At 53.6% G+C, this 18,708-nt stretch overlaps 1 protein-coding gene across 1 annotated transcript; it reads left to right on the forward strand.

Moving 5' to 3' along the window:
• The first annotated feature begins 2,515 nt into the window (after window positions 1–2,515).
• On the forward strand, window positions 2,516–18,087 carry LOC132251567 (uncharacterized). Its single transcript, XM_059731386.1, has 4 exons — window positions 2,516–2,528; window positions 2,711–3,013; window positions 7,225–7,550; window positions 17,620–18,087. Exons 1-4 carry the CDS (start codon window positions 2,516–2,518, stop codon window positions 17,965–17,967), a joined length of 990 nt encoding a protein of 329 aa, XP_059587369.1. The 3' UTR covers window positions 17,968–18,087.
• The last annotated feature ends 621 nt before the right edge of the window (window positions 18,088–18,708 follow it).

An 18,708-nucleotide genomic window follows, 5' to 3' on the forward strand; every position in this document is an offset into this window, starting at 1 on the left:
CCATGACATGCAATCTAGGAAAAGACAAGCTCCCCACGACAGAATACAAATACCTGAAGATAGAACAATTTGTCATTTTCCTAAGCTGTTACTTAGGTATTCGGTACTGGTTGGACCTACTGAAAAACTCCAGGGCCAACTCATGCAGCGAGTCAACAAGGCTCTGCAAGTAAGGAGAGGCTGAAGGGTCAGATCTCCAGAAATGCAGAGAGAGGAATCAAGGGTTTTAAAAAATAGACCCATGAAGGCTTGGGGCTTGCCAGCCTTTGGCTTTCATCTCTCATTTAAATGTTAGCGAAGGGAACGATCACCTAGGACCTTGTTCCCCGGCTCTGCAGCACCGTGAGCATCCCTGCTAAGAGGAGTTCATGTGGAAGTGGGGGATTCTTCTCTCTGTCTCTGGCTACATACAGCACCTCGCACCGGTCCCTTCCTCGGGGGCTGAGCTTACGTGAGGGGCTCGACTCGTAGACGTTCCCTTCATAGAGAACACATACAAATGCAATAGCCCAGGGCCCAACATAAACCCTGCGAGTACCCACATACACGAGAGGGGACAGATGCGAATGAGTGGTGAGACCCTTCTCCCCATCAGCAATCCCTGCCAGAGCAGCACCATGCTAACCTGGGCGAGCATCCTGTGCCTCCTCCATGCCCTCCAAGGTAACTCTTCCCCTACCCATGGCCAGGCAGAGGTGGCAGGTACCCAAGAGCACAGCTGGTTCTTACCCTGGTGCCCAGAGAAACCCAGGACAGGATAGGTTTCCAGCGGTTTCATCAGCTCTCATGCAGGGCCTGAGGGAACGTGGTCCTTTGATGTCCTTTCCCCACAGGTACCCTTTTGCAGGTCCAGGTGGTGGAGTCCGGAGGGGGAGTTCAGGTGCCCACAGGATCTCTCTGCCTCCCTCACCTGCCAAACCTCTGGGTGCAACTTCATTGCCTAGTAGATGGAGCGGTTCTGGCTCTCCCCAGCCACGAAGATGCAGTGGGTGGCAGAGACACGCAAAGCTGCCAACAACCATGCCACCAACTACAGCGACATGGTGAAAGGGTGGGTCACCATCTCCAGGGATGACTCCAGGGGCCTGCTGTACCTGCAGATGAATGGCCTGAAGGCAGAAGACACAGCCCTGTATTACTGCACCAGACACACTACAATCAGAGATGTATTTGAGTCTCTATGAAAACCTGTCCAAATGCTCCCTCCCTCCTGGTGATGGCACAGAGCAGCAGTGACCGAGATAACACAGCAGTCCCGGCCCAGTACTCCTGGATTTCAAGTTCTCCAGGCCTTTCATCACCTGTTTCTGTCTCCATGGCCCCAATCCTAGGAAATTCTGACCCCATTTGGAGCAGAAATAAAGCAGCCCAAGGTATCCACTAGTCAATCCAGTATAGCATGCCTGCACTCCCAGCTTGCCCAGTAGTATTCAATCTGGTCCTCCAGGTTCGGGCTGCTCTCATGCAAATAGAAATATGCTGTGTTTGGATTGCCAGCAGCAAACTAACTTTTGGTGAGATAGACAGGTGCTCCAGCAACAAACTCTCCTAGTAAGAGACCGCTGCTCTCCCCGTCCACAGATTGGGACAGGGTTATCTAGGGCCACACCTGAGCCCATCACTGCAGCATCTCAGCATGTCACAAGCCTGGCGGAGGCCAGGGAGAAAACTGCCAAGTGAGAGAACAGGAAAGTGGGTCTGGGGGGACTGATGGGTGAATGCCAAGAGGCACAGACTGGGCTCTAGCACATAGTACTGGGTGCCCCAAAACGGGGGAAGCAAAGACCCAAACCAGTGCTGTCTGGGGCCTATCCGGTGCCTTCCTCACCAAACCTCTCCCACAATGGTGAGACTTGATGAATCGTTCCCACAGCACTGGTGGAAGCCTCTGGGACTGGCCAGGGTTAGAGATGGAGCCTGGGTTAGGTGCACCACTGGTCGCATCCAGCCTACCTAACACCCAACCCCAAGACAACACTCACACTGCAGGGGTCATCAATGCAGGGCAGGGGGCTCAGGGTACCTGGGAGCATGGTCCCCGGTGCCTAAACCTGCACTCCTGGGGCAACAATGCAAGCCCTGGCTTAATTCACTGCTCCTGCAGACACCCAAGTGAGGGACAACCCTCAGCCCCAAAGCTCCCAAACACATTGAGCAGAGACACAGCGTGGGCTGAGAGGAAGGGAAGGGAGCAGGAAGGATTCATGTAAAAAGCAGTCAGTATCTTTGTGGAGACCGCACCGACAGGACCCCACATGCAGACCTCGCATTCAGCCCCTCTGGCCCAGCCCTCCATTGCACTGGACCCTCCTCCTCCCAGGGAGGGGGCTGGAGGGCTGGAGTAGAGCGGGGCTCTATGAGAGCAGAGAGATGCAAATCCAGTGCTGCACAGGCCTCATAAATGCTGACACCCTCTGGTCCTGCAAGGTTGGGGGGAGCAGGGAGGGACCAGAGGTCTGTGCCATCCCTGCAGCCCAGCACCATGCTGTCCTGGGGATCTCTCCTCTTTCTCCTCATGGCCCTGTCAGGTGAGTCCCCAGCCCCCTGCCACACCCCGCACATTCCTGCACACCCCCAGGGAACAACAACTAATAATCCTCACCTGATTCAAAGGCCAATGGAAAATCTGCAGTGAGTGGTGCCCTGGCTCCGTGGGCTTTGGCAGAGGCTGGCAGAGACAGGATCCTGAAACATGCTTTTTTCTCCCCAGGTGCCCAGTCCCAGGTGCAGCTGCTGGAGTCGGGAGGGGATGTGAGGAAGCCTGGAGACTGTCTGCGCCTCTCCTGCAAAGCCTCCGGGTTCACCTTGAGCAGCTTCTCCATGCGCTGGGTCCGACAGGCTCCTGAGAAGGGGCTGGAGTGGGTCGCAAGTATAAATGCTGCTACTGCTAACCTCACCACATACTACAGTGCTGCGGTGAAGGGGCGATTCACCATCTCCAGAGACGACTCCAGCAGCACATTGTACCTGCAGATGACCAGCCTGAGAGCTGAGGACACGGCCCGCTATCACTGTGTGAAGCCCACAGGGATCAGAAGCCTGCTGTGCCCAATACAAAAACCTCTGTGCAAACCTCCTGCCAGCTCAAGCCAGCACAGAGCAGCAGCCAGGGCCTGAGCACAGTAGCTTAGGCAGAGGGGGACACCGGGCCCAGGCACACGCCGTGCCCAGGTAGTGTGACACACAGTGGGAGCGCAGAGCACGCAGCCCCTGCCCACTTGGGCAGCAGGGTCCTGGCCACAGCATCCTCCCTCCTCCCTGCAGCAGCTGGCTCAGACACAGCCAGCCAGGAGACCCCAGGCCCTGGACAACTGCCCCAGCACCTCGCACAGCCAGGCTGGATCGAGCTTCTCCAGCACTTGCACTCCTGGCAAACACCCACAAGCCGGGACACAGGGAAGATGTACGCTTCTGATGTAGCGGTAAGCTGCTACCAACTCCACTCTCAGTTGTCTTTTATTCAGGCTGAAGAGTCCCAGGTCCCTCAGCCTTCCCTTGGATGGCTTGCCGTGCAAGTCTCTGATCATATGGGCAGCCCTGCTCTGAGCTCTCTCAAGCTTTACCATGTCCTTGTTGAGGTGCGGAGCCCAGACTGGACGCAGTACTCCAGCTGCGGTCTCACCGATGCTGAGAAGAGCCGAATAGAGCAGGAAAATCACTTCTTTGCAATGGTTTTGCTGCAGACGCATCAATTGATGCATGCCAGAGCAGAGTTGACCCTGCTGCCTACAGTATCGCATTACTTGCTCATGTTCATAATGAGGTCAATTATTACCCCCAGGTCTGTGGTGGCAAGGGATGGGGGAGCTTTAGTCCTGCTGTCTGATGAGAGGCACCAGTTGCACAAGCACCCACGACACGAGTTTTGTCTGTCAGCAGCCAGAGGTGCAGGCCCCAGATCCCAGACACCTGCATCCATCTCCTCGACAGCGGGCAGGCTTCATGGCCTCAGCAGGGGCTGGCATGTGCGCAGTTTTGGCCCTGCTGTGGCTGAACACATACACCACACAAGTGTGGCTCTCAAGGCAAGGGGTACAGTTTCTCCAAACCCCCTGAAACTATAATCTTGAAAGTTGGCATGCTTTATGCTCCTAGAAGGGGCTATTATTTCTGCAAGTTTTGTCCAAATCTGGCTGTACGTGACAAAAGTTATATGCTGTTTCAACCTTCCCCATTAAAGCCTATAGGTGAAACGTCGAAACAGCGTCGAAATGGTGAAATGTTTCAACTTGCCTCGCTTTGTTTCGAGGTTGTTTCAAACATATCAGTTTCATTTCAGTTTTCTTGTTTCGACTTCGAAACAGGTAAAAACAAAACTGGTGGGGAAATTATGCACAGCCCTAATGCAGAGGAAGAATGAGACTGTCCATTAGCTACTGCTGTGTTTCTTTTCGCATGAGGTGTCCTGTCCCAGGTCACACTGAAGGAGTCTGGCCCAGGGGTAATGAAGCCTGCACAGACCCTCAGTCGGACCTGCACCGTGTCCAGGTTCCCTCTCCTTAGCTACACTGTGCACGGGGTTCACCAGGGAGCAGGGCAAGGGCTGCCGTGGGTCGGAGTTATCTGGGGCAGTGGAAGCACTGAGTATAACAGCGCTCTCCAAAGCTGCCTCAGCACCAGCAAAAACACCCCCAGCTACCAAGGGTACCCATGTCTCACCGGGCTCCAGCCTGCCTGGTATTACTCCACAGCCTGGCATTACTGGCCAAAGACACAGAGATTAAAAACTGATAAAAGCCTGCACAAGCAAACATCCCTGCGGGACCCACCTGGCGTGTGAGCAGCAGAGGCAGCATATGCCATCCCCATGCTCTGCCTACTGGGTCAGACACACGAGGCCTTCTCGATCACATGAACCAGCCAGGGATTAAATCCAGGGAAGGCTCAAGAGTGACCAGTGGGTCAAAATCCCTGATGGAGTCATAGATTCATAGAAAGTTTGGTCCGGAAGGGACCTCAGGAGCTCATCTAGTCCAACCCCTGTAAAAAGCAAGAACAACCCCAACTAGATCATCACAGCCAAAGCTCTGTCTAGTTCTGTCTTAAAAACATCAAAGGGTGGATAGCTCACCACCTTCCCAGGTAACCTGTCCTAGTGTTTTGCTACCCACTTAGTGACATTTTTTTTCCCTAATTGTGATGGCCAGCACCAAAGAAATTAATAAGAAATAAATATGTGCTCTTTAGAGCCATTTGGAAATTTTGTCTAATATAAAGCTTGTATTTTTCTAACCCACAAATGTAACTTGTAGCTGTTTGTAAAACTGACTAGGCCTCAAAGACAAAGCTATAGTTGTAAAGTTAGCTGATCTAACGTATTTGTCTTGCTCAGAAATTAGCCTTGATGATGATAAAACTGGGTTCAACCACCTGGCCTACCCAGCACGTTCCAGCAAAGCACGTCTCAAAAAAGCATTGCCAGAGCGATCTAAAGGGGTTCGTTTTAGGTGGATTAATGTAATTTCAAACCTGAAGATGCTGCGTTGTAATTTGGTTATTGGATAAACCCAAGTCTGGGTAGTAACCTTTTATAATGATTATTAACACCTTTTTATCCCAAAGGGTAACAGCTATAGAACAAGATTGTGCATGGCTCTAAAGCCAACAGATTAGCATAGGACTAGGTATAAAAAGTGTGTGCATCAGGTGACCGACAGGAAGGAGGGAACAGAACGGTCACTGCTGTTCCACGCCCGCGCCCCGGACTCCCCGTGCGAGTGAGGATCGGATCCTGATCAAGGGAACTTCCCCGGTAATCCCTCTGGCAGTGTCCATCGGGGACGCCTGACTTCTCTGGGATCACCTGGCATTGAAGGACTATCGATAAGTTGCCAACCCATGTCTGTCTATTTGTTGTTTCAAACAGCCAGTGGCTGATACCCTCGCAGTGCCCAATACTGCATTATCTGCTTATCGCATTTATCTGTCTGTTAACTGGGGGGGGGGGGGTGGGTGAGAGAGAGAGAGAGAACTGGAGAGACTCAGGCTGAACCAGGCTGATTCCTCCACCAGGGGCAGCACCTCCCCCACCCACCTGTCACCCCCCGCCCCCCAAACCCCCACGCAGCTCCTGTCCCACTGCACCAGCACACGGGGACCCCGGCTCCTTCCCACCAGCAAGGGACGGCACCACACACCCTGCAGCGTGTGTGCTAGGCCCCTAAACAGCCTCCTGTCCCCTTTCCCTAAGCATTCCCCACTAGGGATGCAGACACAGCCCTGTCCCAGCCACGCAGGGCTCAGCTACCAGGGGCTCTCACTACCCTGGGAGGCAACCAAACCCTTCAGGGGTCAGAGAGGGACATGGCGAGTACCGCAACCCCAGGCATTGGACTCTCAAATGTGGTTTTACTTTAGGGCTTCAGCACTGAGGCCTTAACCTGGAGCCCAGGTCAGGGACTGCAGACACCTCTCCCCTCATCTTCCTCTCCCAGCTGCAGGGCAGGAGCCTGCCAGGAGCAGCCAACAGCCTCCCTGCAGCCTGCTGGAGCAGCTGGGCTGGAACAGGCTCCCCCAGCTAGCACTGGCACCTCAGGGAACATCGCTGGTGCCCAAATCCCTACAAAACCCAGGACCCATACCCTAACTCAGGTTACTGACACCCGGGCACACAACATGACCTGCTGGGATCTGGCCTCATCCCTGCCAGGTGCCATCGTCTCCTGTCCACCGGGCAAATGGGGATGTCTTATACCAACTAAGGAGAGAAGGCCCAAATGGACCAAGGCTGAGGATCAAGGGCCCCTGAGATACTCGTGCCCAGTCATCAGGAGGGGGGAGAAGAGCAGGGAACTGAAGCCAGAGTCCTGCCCACAGCCTGGTTCAGCCATGGATCCAAGCACCGGCCCTTCCCCTCTGTCTGTGCTCATCCCACCCCCTTCTTCTGTGCAGAGACTCAGAGCCCTGTGCAGAGAAAGGAGGGCCCTGTGCTGAGCACTCCCAGCCCAGGGCTGCTCACACCCTCCTGGCACCTGCATGCAAATCCCTGGCCAGGGGCTCCTGCTTAAATACAGCTTCTGGGCCATGAAGCCTCAGTCCATGCCCAGCCCCTTCTTGCCTTCTGGGAGTCCCCCTTGTTATAGGGCAACAGAAATGAGCTTCTTATTTCTCTTCCTTTCTCTTGTCTCTTCTCTCCCATGTAGGTTGTGGGGAAGGGTGGTGGGAAGCCAGAGCACTGGGCTTCCTCCCTGGACCTTTTCTTCACCTATTTCCTCTTTTCTTTAGGTGTCCTCTCTGCTGTGCAGCTGGTTGAGTCTGGCCCAGGGGTGGTGAAGCCTGCAGAGACCCTCACCCTGACCTGCACTGTCACAGGCGACTCCATCACCACCAGTGGTTATGCTTGGAGCTGGATCCGGCAGCCTCCTGGGAAAGGGCTGGAGTGGATGGGGTACATAGCTGGAAGCAGTGGTAGCACAAGCTACAACCCATCCCTCAAGAGCCGCATCACCATTTCCAAGGACAACTCCAAGAACCAGTTCTCCCTGCAGCTGCGCTCTCTGACAGCCGCAGACACCGCCACGTATTACTGTGCCAGAGGCAACAGCTACACAGTGACACAGAGCAGAGCAGGGGCCGTACAAAAAGGGGAAGCCTGTTCATCTTAATATAGCAAAATTACAACAGGCCAGACAAGGAAGCTTCCACCTGAAAATCTCACACACATGGAGGGAAACTCTCATAGGGTCATCCTTGGCCATCTGAGGGTTGTTACATTTGGGCTTATAACATTGGAGACAGCAAAGGCCTGAGAGCTTCGCTGGGCATTTGACAAGACAGAGGTTATCAAGCAGTATACAAGTCTCCAGAAGGCTTCATCACAGAGCATTTGGGGCCTTGTCAGCATGGATGGGTATGGCAGTGGGGCTCCTCCTCACTGCCTGGCCCTGCCTGCCCAAAGGGCCACCAGCACAATACTCCTGAATTCAAAACACACGTCTTTCCTGCAATTGCATTCACCAAACATTTCCAAAATGCTGGAGAGGAAGTACGCAGGTTCTCCTCTCCCCCTCCAGTTTTTCCTAAACAGTGTGAGGGTTTGCGGACTATTCACTCTAATCTCTTGGCGTATATAAATCACAGTGGAGTATATTAAGTCTCAAAATACCAGATCATTCGTCATTTCTTTCTTTCACTGGTGACCCTGAGTCTTGCCTCCCATGTCTTGTTGTGGAAAAGAGTTTGTCTGGGTCGATGTAACCATTAAGCGGTGGAGTACTGGTCTGTCCTATTGAGCGTTTGACCGTTCTCACCAAAAAAAAAAAAAAGAAGAAAAAAAGGTGTTTTATTTTGTAATAAACCAGAAAGGAAAACTCACCGGGTGTTCTTCGTGCTAAATTTCTTTTATTAGGTGTCTATCTAATTTTTTAACATTGATTCTTAGGTCTCAGCATTGCCTGAGTTGTGTGATCTGACAGAAGCCTGTTTCCCAAGCTACTGATTAATGCCTTCTCCAGTAGAGGTAAGTGTTATCTCCCATATAATCTTTTACCTTAGGTTTCTCCTTTACAATGATGCTTCAGCCTGACCCAATTTCCCAAACGAAGGATTTAAGAAAAGTTTTACTTGTCACTGTGCGACTCCGCCATCCCTCCTCCGCTGACTGTCGTTTTCTCAACGTCACGCTGACTCCAGGAGAGTATTCTTGTCGGTGATTATTTTTTCCGTTCCCTCAACTCGACGCGGTCTCCTGTCTTTTCCAGGCACCTGACAGTCGATTCTCCTCTGCCCCATCTTCCTAATCAGCTGCCTCTTTCTTTCCACGTCATGCCCCTCTCGTCTTCTCTGTCTGGTGATGCTCCAGGTGCATCGAGCAGCTGCTCCAGAAATGCAGTTTCCTCTTTTCTTTTCCCGGTTCTTTCTGGGTCTTGGGTAAAGTTGCTGCAAGTTCTCTATGTTCATGACAGTGTTCCTAACTCCCTTTGGCTCCCATAGCACTCATCTTCATGGCCACCAAACAAAGAGAAATGCTTACACCTCCTTGAATCCTCCTAGGCCATCACATCCTCAGCAACCACTCAGGACCTTCCTTCCTGCTTCTGTATTTCATCAGATATTTGAAACCCCACTCAGGAATACTTATCACAGTGATCCCAAAGGTTTTTATGGAACCAGGGTGGCCAAATACCTTTAGCATCTTGGAAGCTCATCTTTTTACTGAGCTGAATAGACTCTCTCAGGTGACAACCTCTGACAGAGGTTATCAAACAGTACAAGTCTCAAGAAGGCTTCATCACAGAGCATTTGGGGCCTTGTCAGCATGGATGGGTATGGCAGTGGGGCTCCTCCTCACTGCCTGGCCCTGCCTGCCCAAACAGCCACCAGCACAATACTCCTGAATTAAAAAAAAACCAAATATGTCTTTCCTGCAATTGCATTCACCAGACATTTCCAAAATGCTGGAGAGGAAGTACCCAGGTTCTCCTCTACCACTCCAGTTTTTCGGGCACAGTGTGAGGGTTTGTAGAGTATTCACTGTAATCTCTTGGCGTATATAAATCACACTTGAGTATATTAAGTCTCAAATTACCAGATCATTCCTCATTTCTTTCTTTTACCGGTGACCCTGAGTCTTGCCTCCCATGACTGTTGTAAAAGAGTTTTTCTGGGTGTATTTAACCATTAAGCAAAGGAGTACTGGTCTATCCTCGTGAGTTTTTGAGCATTCTCAAAAAAAAAAAAAAAAAAAAGTTTTTTATCTTCTATTAAACCAGAAAATGAAAACCCACTGGGTGTTCTTTGTGCTAAACATCTTTTATTAGGTGTCTATCTAATCTTTCTAAATTGATTCTTAGGTCTCAGCATCGCCTGAGTTGGCTGAACTGACAGAAGCCTGTTTCCCAACCTACTGATTAAAGCCTTCTCCTGTAGAGGTAAGTGTTATGTCCCTTTTAATTTTGACCTTCCAAACAAACTCAAGCAGTGTAAACTCAAATGAGATTCTGTCTTTTCTTCTAAAATAGGAGCGTCCCAAAACAGGGCGACTTCCCATTTAAGTGCTTTAAACGCTGTTGGGTTTGTTGTATTTTATTTTGGGTTTCTCCTTTACAATGCTGCTTCAGGCTGAACCAATAGCCCAAACAAAGGATTTAAGAAAAATTTTACTTGTCACTGTGCAACTCCGCCATCCTTCCTCCGCTAACTGTCGCTTTCTCAATGTCACGCTGACTCCAGGAGAGAATTCTTGTCAGTGATTATTTATCCCGTTTCCCTCTACTTGACGCGGTCTCCTGTCTTTTCCAGCCGCCTGACAGTCGATTCTTCTCTGCCCCATCTTCCTAATAAGCTGCTTCTTTGTTTCCATGTCATGCCTCTCTCCTCCTCTGTCTGGTGATGCTCCAGGTGCATCGAGCAGCTGCTCCAGAAATGCAGTTTCCTCTTTTCTTTTCCCATTTCTTTCCAGATTTCGGGTCATGCTGCTGCCACTTCTCTATGTTCATGACAGTGTTCCTAACTCCCTTTGGCTCCCATAGCACTCATCTTCATGGCCACCAAACAAAGAGAAACTCCTCTACCTCCTTGAATCATCCTAGGCCTAAGGCCATCACATCCTCAGCAGCCACTCAGGAGCTTCCTTCCTGCTTCTGTATTTCATCAGATAATTCAAACCCCACTCAGGAATACTTGTCACAGCGATCCCAAAGGCTGTTATGGAACCGGGGTGGCCAAATACCTTTGGCATCTTGGAAGCTCATCTTTTTACTGAGCTGAATAGACTCTCTCAGGTGACAAGCTCTGCAGGGACCATTCTCACGGGGAAGCCTGCACAAGGACACCTCCCTGCACAGACACGGCTCTGTAGCTCTCTTTCAGCCCTGTGCCTCCCTGGGCTCCAGCTCCTTCTCATGCAGCAGGCCCTGGGCACCTGCAGGGCAGAGATTGCTCTGTGCCCAAACAGCCGCACCCTTGCACCCGGGCAGCAATGGGGAAGGGATCACTATGCTCACCAGGTAGGAAAGCAGGAGCAGCAGGCAGGGAGACATTGTAAGGGCCTGGACCCTGCTCTCTGCTCAGCACCAGCCAAGCCTGGCACCTGACAGCAGGCCCAGGCTGCTCCTCCCATGGGTAAGGCCAGCTGCAAGGGGAGGGGCTCTTGCATCTCTAGGACCCCCATATCTCCATGGACAGGACCCTTCAGGAAACCACCCAACCCTTGGCTTTCCCAGCAGCCTGCAGGCATTAGGCACAGCTGGCATTGCCCTGAGCTAGGACCCTTACGTCTCCATCCTCTGACCAAACCCTAAATACACACAGTCTGCCTCTGGCTCTCAGCACCACTGTGACTCCCTGCACCCAGCAAGCCAAGCACTGACTCTCTGCTCCTCTGCAGCCAACAGGGACAAGGCTGCCTCCTCCTGGCCTCAGACACCTCCACACCTAGAGGCACTACTCTGCCAGGGGTGGGGACAGAGTGGCAGAAATGCCACCGTCTGTGCCCCTCTCTAGAAATCTGTCTCTGCCAGCGTGAGAGGCTGGTGTTGAATCCCTCAGGGAGGGGGATCTTCCTCCCTACCTACACCAGAAAAGCCTGGTGCCTCGGATGTGGATTCTGTGGTCACCTGGGGGAGAGGGGGTGTGGGGGGAGGGAAAAGCCCCGCTCACCGGCCCAGGTAGCCAGTGATGGTTTTTAAATTGGTTGGCTAGTGGCCAGCACTGGCAGCTTCGATTGGACCGGGCTGCTGAGGTCAGAGAGGTTATTTAAAGGCCCGGGCCAGGAAGAAGGCAGCCATTAGCCATGCGGTCATCCAGGTGAATCTGAAACTGGGAGAGGAGCTTCACCATCTGAACCTGGCTCTCTCCTCATGACCACAAGCTCAAAGAGTGCCCTGCCTCCAGAGGAAACTACAACCACCTCTGGATGATGCATGTTAGTAAGCTACTCGAGATCCGACTAGATATTTAGCTTACAGTAATTCAGATGTGTGATCAAAAGGCTACCTCAGCCTTGCTGGTTTGCTCTATGGGATTCCTCTGATATTCCTCTGATACTGCTCTACCTTTTACCCTGTTTGCGCTCTACCCCCTGTCATCAATGAAGTGCTCCTTTGTGACCGGTGTGGGAGACTTACTGAGGGGTGGGTCTAAATTATGCCGAGGAGGCGCCTTAGGTCTGCGGACTAAGGGAGACTTTCCTATTAAGCCCCTGACTTGGGGAAGTTCCTGTATTGGGTCTAGTACCAAGTGGACGATCAGGCCTGCATTTTCCAAGGCGTGCAGAGCCAGAATTGAGTCCAGAGCCTTGGATGGTGGCAGGGGGAACTCCAGGCTAGCGGGGGTGCTCCAGGAAAGGGGTGGGCCAGACAGGAGGCACCCCAGGGAGGCACTCGGAGCCTGGAAGGCTCTGCAGGACAGACGCCTCTCCTTTCAGTGACTGGCCTGTGCCCAGGCTTTCTCCCCCATCCTGAGGCCAGCTCATGGCCCTGTGTGACGACCCATGCACTATTTGGCTTGCTTTTTTATGGCAAATGTTGGAGGCCCAGGCCACCTTGCAACACCAGGGCTTGATCAGCTCCTGGACCCATGGGAGGCTGTTCCCATATCACTAGCCTGCCCCTGTACATGACTAGGGATTACAGACCTGAGCCGCCTCGAATCGCACCCAGTATCTGGGCTCCATGCACCGATCCATGTACTGTTTCCTGGCCAGCTGCCAAGGAATGCACACCTGGACTGCCATGTGCAGTCTGAGCCCCACGCCATCTGGTCCACGCACCATCTTCCTTTTTCTTCCCCGCAATGCATCTTCCATGTGCTGAGCACACGGCTCCTTTTATTGCTTTGGTGGCTCCATACCCAGTGTGTTGCCAGACCTGCAAAATGCAGCTACCATCAGGTGTGGGAGTCTCCTTGCCCTCCTCCCCCAATCCTGGAAGGGTGGGGTTGGCTCCACCCACCCTTACCTTACCTAATTGGTGGGTGGGGTCCATCAATCAAAATGGAGATTTCTGAGCCCAGGGCCTGCTGGGTTGAATCAGTAAGTCTGCCACACAGGTATTCAAAACCTGGAGCCCATGAACAGCTTCATCCTGATGCAACATCACTTGCTCTTTCAATTCCACCTGTGCAGCAAGATGAGGCCCAGCCTCCCCAAAACACCATGGGGCAAAACACATCATCCTCACTGACAGCTTCACTTCCCACAGCCATGACTGCCTTCAAACCACGGGCACAGCTCTGGGTACCATACGCCCACAAGGTGCTAACCTCTGCCTGCTGGAAGAGGGACTTGGAGAAAACTGCACCCCCAAGGGCACGTGCATTATGGAGAGGATGTTGGCATCATCTGGTCTGATCCCCTTACTCACCTGCTGAGCTCCAGCACAGGTTCAGCAGCTACTGCCTTCCAGCACAGTCTCTCTGCAATACTCCTACAGTTAACCTCTCCAGGAACTGTGGCGGGCCTGCACTGAGCCACCCACCTCACTGCACCCACCTACCTTCCAGGCTCCGAGTGTCTCCCTGCGGGTGCCTCAGGTGTAGCCAACCCCTTCCTGGAGTACTAGCCTGGGGGTAGTGCTGCCACCACCCAGGGTCTGGCCTGATCCTGGCACTGTGCCCCCTGGGAAACACAGGCCTAGAGGCCCTCAAGGGCACTCGCCCCACTTCAAGAACGTCAGGGCTTCCTTCAGACTAAAGCACAAATCGCGGTCTCCCTTAGTTAGCCGAACCAAGGGGACCCCGAGGCATAATCTAGACCCACTCCCAGTATGTCTCCCACGCTAGGCACAAAGAAGAACTTTACTGGTTACAAGGAGCAGGTTTGGATAGGGTACAGAGTAGAGTGATATCAGAAAAATCCCATAGAGCAAACTGGCATGGCTGGGTAGCCTTTGATCACACATCTGTGTGGCTGCAAGCTATGTATCGAGTTAGACCTCAGTTAGCTTACTCACAAGTCTCATCCAGAGGCAGGTGGAGATTCCCTCTGGAGGAAGACAGTTCCTTGATCATGAGTTTCAAGACTGAGAGCAAGTTTTCTGATGGTCCAACTCTTCTCTCTCTCTCTCTCTCTCTGAGTTTTCATCATTGCTACTCGCCCCACCACACCACCCCTGATCCTGGGCAGTCCTTAACATGTATGGACCTTATGACATCATTTACCTGGTCCAATGGAGGCCAGCACCTGTTGGCTGCCAGGCAACCAATTTGAAATGCATCGCTTCTTGCCGGGCAGACTGGCAGGGTCTCTAGCCCCTCCCCCTCTACTCAGGGTGGAATTGCTTAGAGCAAATCGGGAGCCTAAGCCCCTCACCCAGGTATGTGATGCCAGTCATGCAGGCAGAGGGAGCATGTTTACCCCCCCTCAGGAATGTATCTAACTCGGGTTACTTAGAAGTGATGGGATGTCTGCCCTCTGCACGGCCCATATTAATGACATTGTAATAGAGTTTTGCAGGAGAGACAGAGGCGACCTTCTGCCACAGACACGACCACAGCACCCGGGATGATCTCTCTACAGCCCTGCACATGCCCCACTGGAACTGCACTGATGGGGACAGCACCAGCCACACCAAAGCAGCTGCCAGCTCCATGCAGGAGAATAAACCCCCCACAGGCCTTGAAGGGACACCCAGAGAGATCCCCCAGCCTCAGACCCAGGGGTGTCTGGCACCCAGGGGAGATTTCACTTCAGGTCTTCAACTCTGCAGCTCAGCCTGGATCCCAGGCCAGGGAGGGGAAATGCCTCTCACCTGGGCACCTTCCTCTGCACACTGCCTCCCCCCCAGCCTCTCCCACCTGCAGGGCAGAGGACTGCAGGGAGTGGCCAACCACCTACGGCTGCAGCCCTCCCTGGACTGAGCCTGCTGGAGCAGCAGAGCCTGATGACAGGTGACTGCAGCCCTGGGAGATAATTAGGTCCCATGTCAACCCTTTCAAGCCTGCTCCCCTCCCAGCTGTCTAGTCCCATTGAGACCATGGAAGGGGTGATACCGTCCTATCGATAAGGAAGTGGAAGTTGTCCCCGTTGTCTCTCAAGGGCCGTATCCCCCACTCTGCAGACACTCCCAGGGCCAGATCCCTGCAGCTGAGCTTCCAACAGCTGGGGGCGCCACCCCAACTCTGTGCAGCCCTGCAAGGACACAGCATCCCAAAGTTCAGCAGGGCCTGTCCTGAGGCAGGCATGTCCAGAGAGATTCAGATTCCCACCAGATCAGAGCTTCCTGCTGGCGTTCCCCGGGAGCACGAACACACAAAACCAGGGAGGCTCCTGCTCCCTCCCCTGGCCCTGCAGACACTCCGGTTGAGCCAGGCAGATTCCTCCAGCAGGGGGCAGCACCTGCCCCACCCATATGCCACCCTTGGCATAGAGAGGCAGCCCCTCCCCCTCCCTCCAACCCCAGCACTCACAGACCCATCTCCTTCCCACCAGCAAGAGGCAGCTCCACACACCCCAAGTGTTTGCCAGGCCCCTAAACACCCCACCTGCCCCTTTTCTCATGCAACCCATGGCCCCAACCTTAGCCAGCCCCTGGCCATTGCATAGACAGAGACACAGACACACCTGAGGCTTTCTGGCGTTCTGGCCCCACAACGCCCAAGTGGCCCAGCAAGACGCTGCCTTGCTCTCTAATGGGTCTCATGGCCAGACCTGTGCCCCTGTCAACAATGCCCCCCACACCAGGCTCCTTCCTTCATCACCACACCTGCCTCCTCCCACTGAGGAGCAATCTCCACCTGTTTCCTTCCCTCGGGAGATGCTTCTTCCTGGGAACAGCACTGGAGAAAACCCACCTCTTGCAAGGACCCACACCTCAGCCCAGAGCACCCCCCAGATCAGGCTCCCGCGCTCCAACCCTGCAGTGCCTGGGACCTCTGCTCATTTGTACATTGGTGCTCATGAGGCAGCAAGGCAAGGGAGGGCTCCTCAGCAGGAACCAGCCTCCGGGGCATGAGTCTGATGGAGCAGCTGGACCTGATGGGCAGGTAATGACTGCAACTGAGAGGTAATTAGGGCCTCATTAACCCTTTCCAGCCTACTGCTCTTCCAGCAGTCTGGTCTCCATCAGAGCATGGACAAGGTGTGTGTTTATGCACAGGAGGGTGGAAGTTGGCCCCTTGGCTCTCCAGGACCAGGTCCCACCTCTGCAGACACTCCACCCTAGGCCCCTGCTATTCACTGTAATACCTGCTCTACCCTAGGTGATTCCCAGGAGCAGGAAGCCCCATCCTGGATCTGTATGATCCAAACTCTATCTCCCACTCTAACATGGCCTCCTCATCAGCTTGTGCTGCCCCACACCGACCCCACCTGCTGCCTTTGCATCTCCTGCAAAAGCAGGAGCTCCTTGGGGCAGGGCCCTCATGTCTGCTCTGGGCCTGTGCAGCACCAGCACAACAAATGCTGGACCAGGGCTGTAGCCAGTCAGAGCTGTAAGGACAAGGAAGGACCTGGCATGAGCAAGGGAAATCCACACACATCCCCTGAGAGCAGGGATCAGCAGCAGCCACTGCCCTGCACCCAGGGAACAAAATGCACACAAACAGGCACACATGCATGTGTATGCACACTGATTTGCAGTTTCCCCTGATCCATCCCCCATCTCCAGACCCAAGATGGGGTGTCACAATGGGGTCCAGGCCCTGAGCTGCCAGCCTAACCCTGAGCAAGCAGGAGCGTGAGGCACCATGACATGAAGCAGGACCAGGGTGCGGGGACCTCTCTTCCACTCCCAGTCCAGCCCTCTGAAGACCCGAGCTGGCATAAAGCAGGTAGCTGCAGGGGGCAGGAGTGAGGGGAGCTGGTGCCCCCAGGGCAGAACACGAGCGGGGCAAGGTGGGGCTCTGAGCAGGTCTCAGGGGTCGGTGAAGCCCAGAGGGGGCTGACTATCAGGGACAAACATCATGACTGGGGGCCTCAGCCCCAAGCCCTTCAGGCTCCCAGGCTCCCCCAGCTAGCACTGGCACCTCAGGAAACATCGCTGGTGCCCAAATCCCTACAAAACCCAGGACCCATACCCTAACTCAGGTTACTGACACATGGGCACACAACATGACCTGCTTGGACATGGCCTCATCCCTGCTAGGTGCCATCGTCTCCTGTCCAACAGGCAAATGGGGATGTCTTATCCCAACTAAGGAGAGAAGGCCCAAATGGACCAAGGCTGAGGATCAAGGGCCCCTGAGATACTCGTGCCCTGTCATCAGGAGGGTGGAGAAGAGCAGGGAACTGAAGCCAGAGTCCCTGCCCACAGCCTGGTTCAGCCATGGATCCAAGCACCGACCCTTCCCCTCTGTCTGTGCTCATCCCACCACCTTCTTCTGTGCAGAGACTCAGAGCCCTGTGCAGAGAGAGGAGGGCCCTGTGCTGAGCACTCCCAGCCCAGGGCTGCTCACACCCTCCTGGGACCTGCATGCAAATCCCTGGCCAGGGGCTCCTGCTTAAATACAGCTTCTGGGCCGTGAAGCCTCAGTCCATGCCCAGCCCCTTCTTGCCTTCTGGGAGTCCCCCTTGTTACAGGGCAACAGAAATGAGCTCCTTATTTCTCTTCCTCTCTCTTCTCTCTTCTATCCCATGTAGGTTGTGGGGAAAGGGGGTGGGAAGCCAGAGCACTGGGGCTTCCTCCCTGGACCTGCTTCTTCACCTACTTTCTCTTTTCTTTACGTGTTGTCTCTGCTGTGCAGCTGGTTGAGTCTGGCCCAGGGGTGGTGAAGCCTGCAGAGACCCTCACCCTGACCTGCACTGTCACAGGTTCCTCCATCAGTGGTGGTTACGGTTGGAGCTGGATCCGGCAGCCTCCTGGGAAAGGGCTGGAGTGGATGGTGAACATATATGGATACAGTGATACCACAAACTACAACCCATCCCTCAAGAGTCGCATCACCATTTCCAAGGACACCTCCAAGAACCAGTTCTCCCTGCAGCTGCGCTCTCTGACAGCCGCAGACACCGCCACGTATTACTGTGCCAGAGACACAGTGACACAGAGCAGAGCAGGGGCTGCACAAAAAGGGGAAGCCTGTTCTTCTTAATGTAGCAAAATTACAACTGCCCAGACAAGGAATTTTCCACCTGAAAACCTCACACACATGGAGGGAAATTCTCATAGGATCATCCTTGGCCATCTGAGGGTTGTTATAATTGGACTTATAACATTGCAGACAGCAAAGACCTGAGAGCTTCGCTGGGCATTTGACAAAACAGAGGTTCTCAAGCAGTACAAGTCTCAAGAAGGCTTCATCACAGAGCATTTGGGGCCTTGTCAGCATGGATGGGTATGGCAGTGGGGCTCCTCCTCACTGCCTGGCCCTGCCTGCCCAAAGCACCACCAGCACAATACTCCCGAATTCAAAAACCACATCTTCTCTGCTATTGCATTCACCAAACATTTAAAAAATGCTTGAAGGGAAGTACGCAGGTTCTCCTCTCCCACTCCAGTTTTTCCTGCACAGTAGACTCCAGCTGCCAGGGATCACAGTCACATCTGTCCTCCACTGACACTCCCAGCATCACAGCCCTGCCACTTGGAGGAAAGCAGGAGCTTAGTCCAGCTCAGAGCCCAAGCTGCACAGTTTTTCCAACCAAGACCTCACCCAAGAACCCCGGGTATTTGATAGTTTCCTGGACAATCTTAGCTGCAGCAATGCTCCCTCCCAGTTGTACAACAGAACCACAAACAAACACCAAAGACAGTGTCAGAGATAAAAGAAATGCAAGATCTCATGCCAGCATCATCATCTTCAGGACCAAAACCCACCAGTCCCTGCAGCCGC

This window comes from Alligator mississippiensis, chromosome 7 (genome assembly GCF_030867095.1).
Source record: "Alligator mississippiensis isolate rAllMis1 chromosome 7, rAllMis1, whole genome shotgun sequence".
In the NCBI taxonomy this organism is placed as follows: domain Eukaryota; kingdom Metazoa; phylum Chordata; order Crocodylia; family Alligatoridae; genus Alligator; species Alligator mississippiensis.

Coding starts and splice junctions, on each gene's coding strand:
- LOC132251567 (XM_059731386.1), top strand. Junction 3,014..7,224: donor GGACACGGCCCGCTATCACT/GTGTGAAGCCCA, acceptor TCTTTTCTTTAG/GTGTCCTCTCTGCTGTGCAG. Junction 7,551..17,619: donor CCAGAGGCAACAGCTACACA/GTGACACAGAGC, acceptor TCTGCTGTGCAG/CTGGTTGAGTCTGGCCCAGG.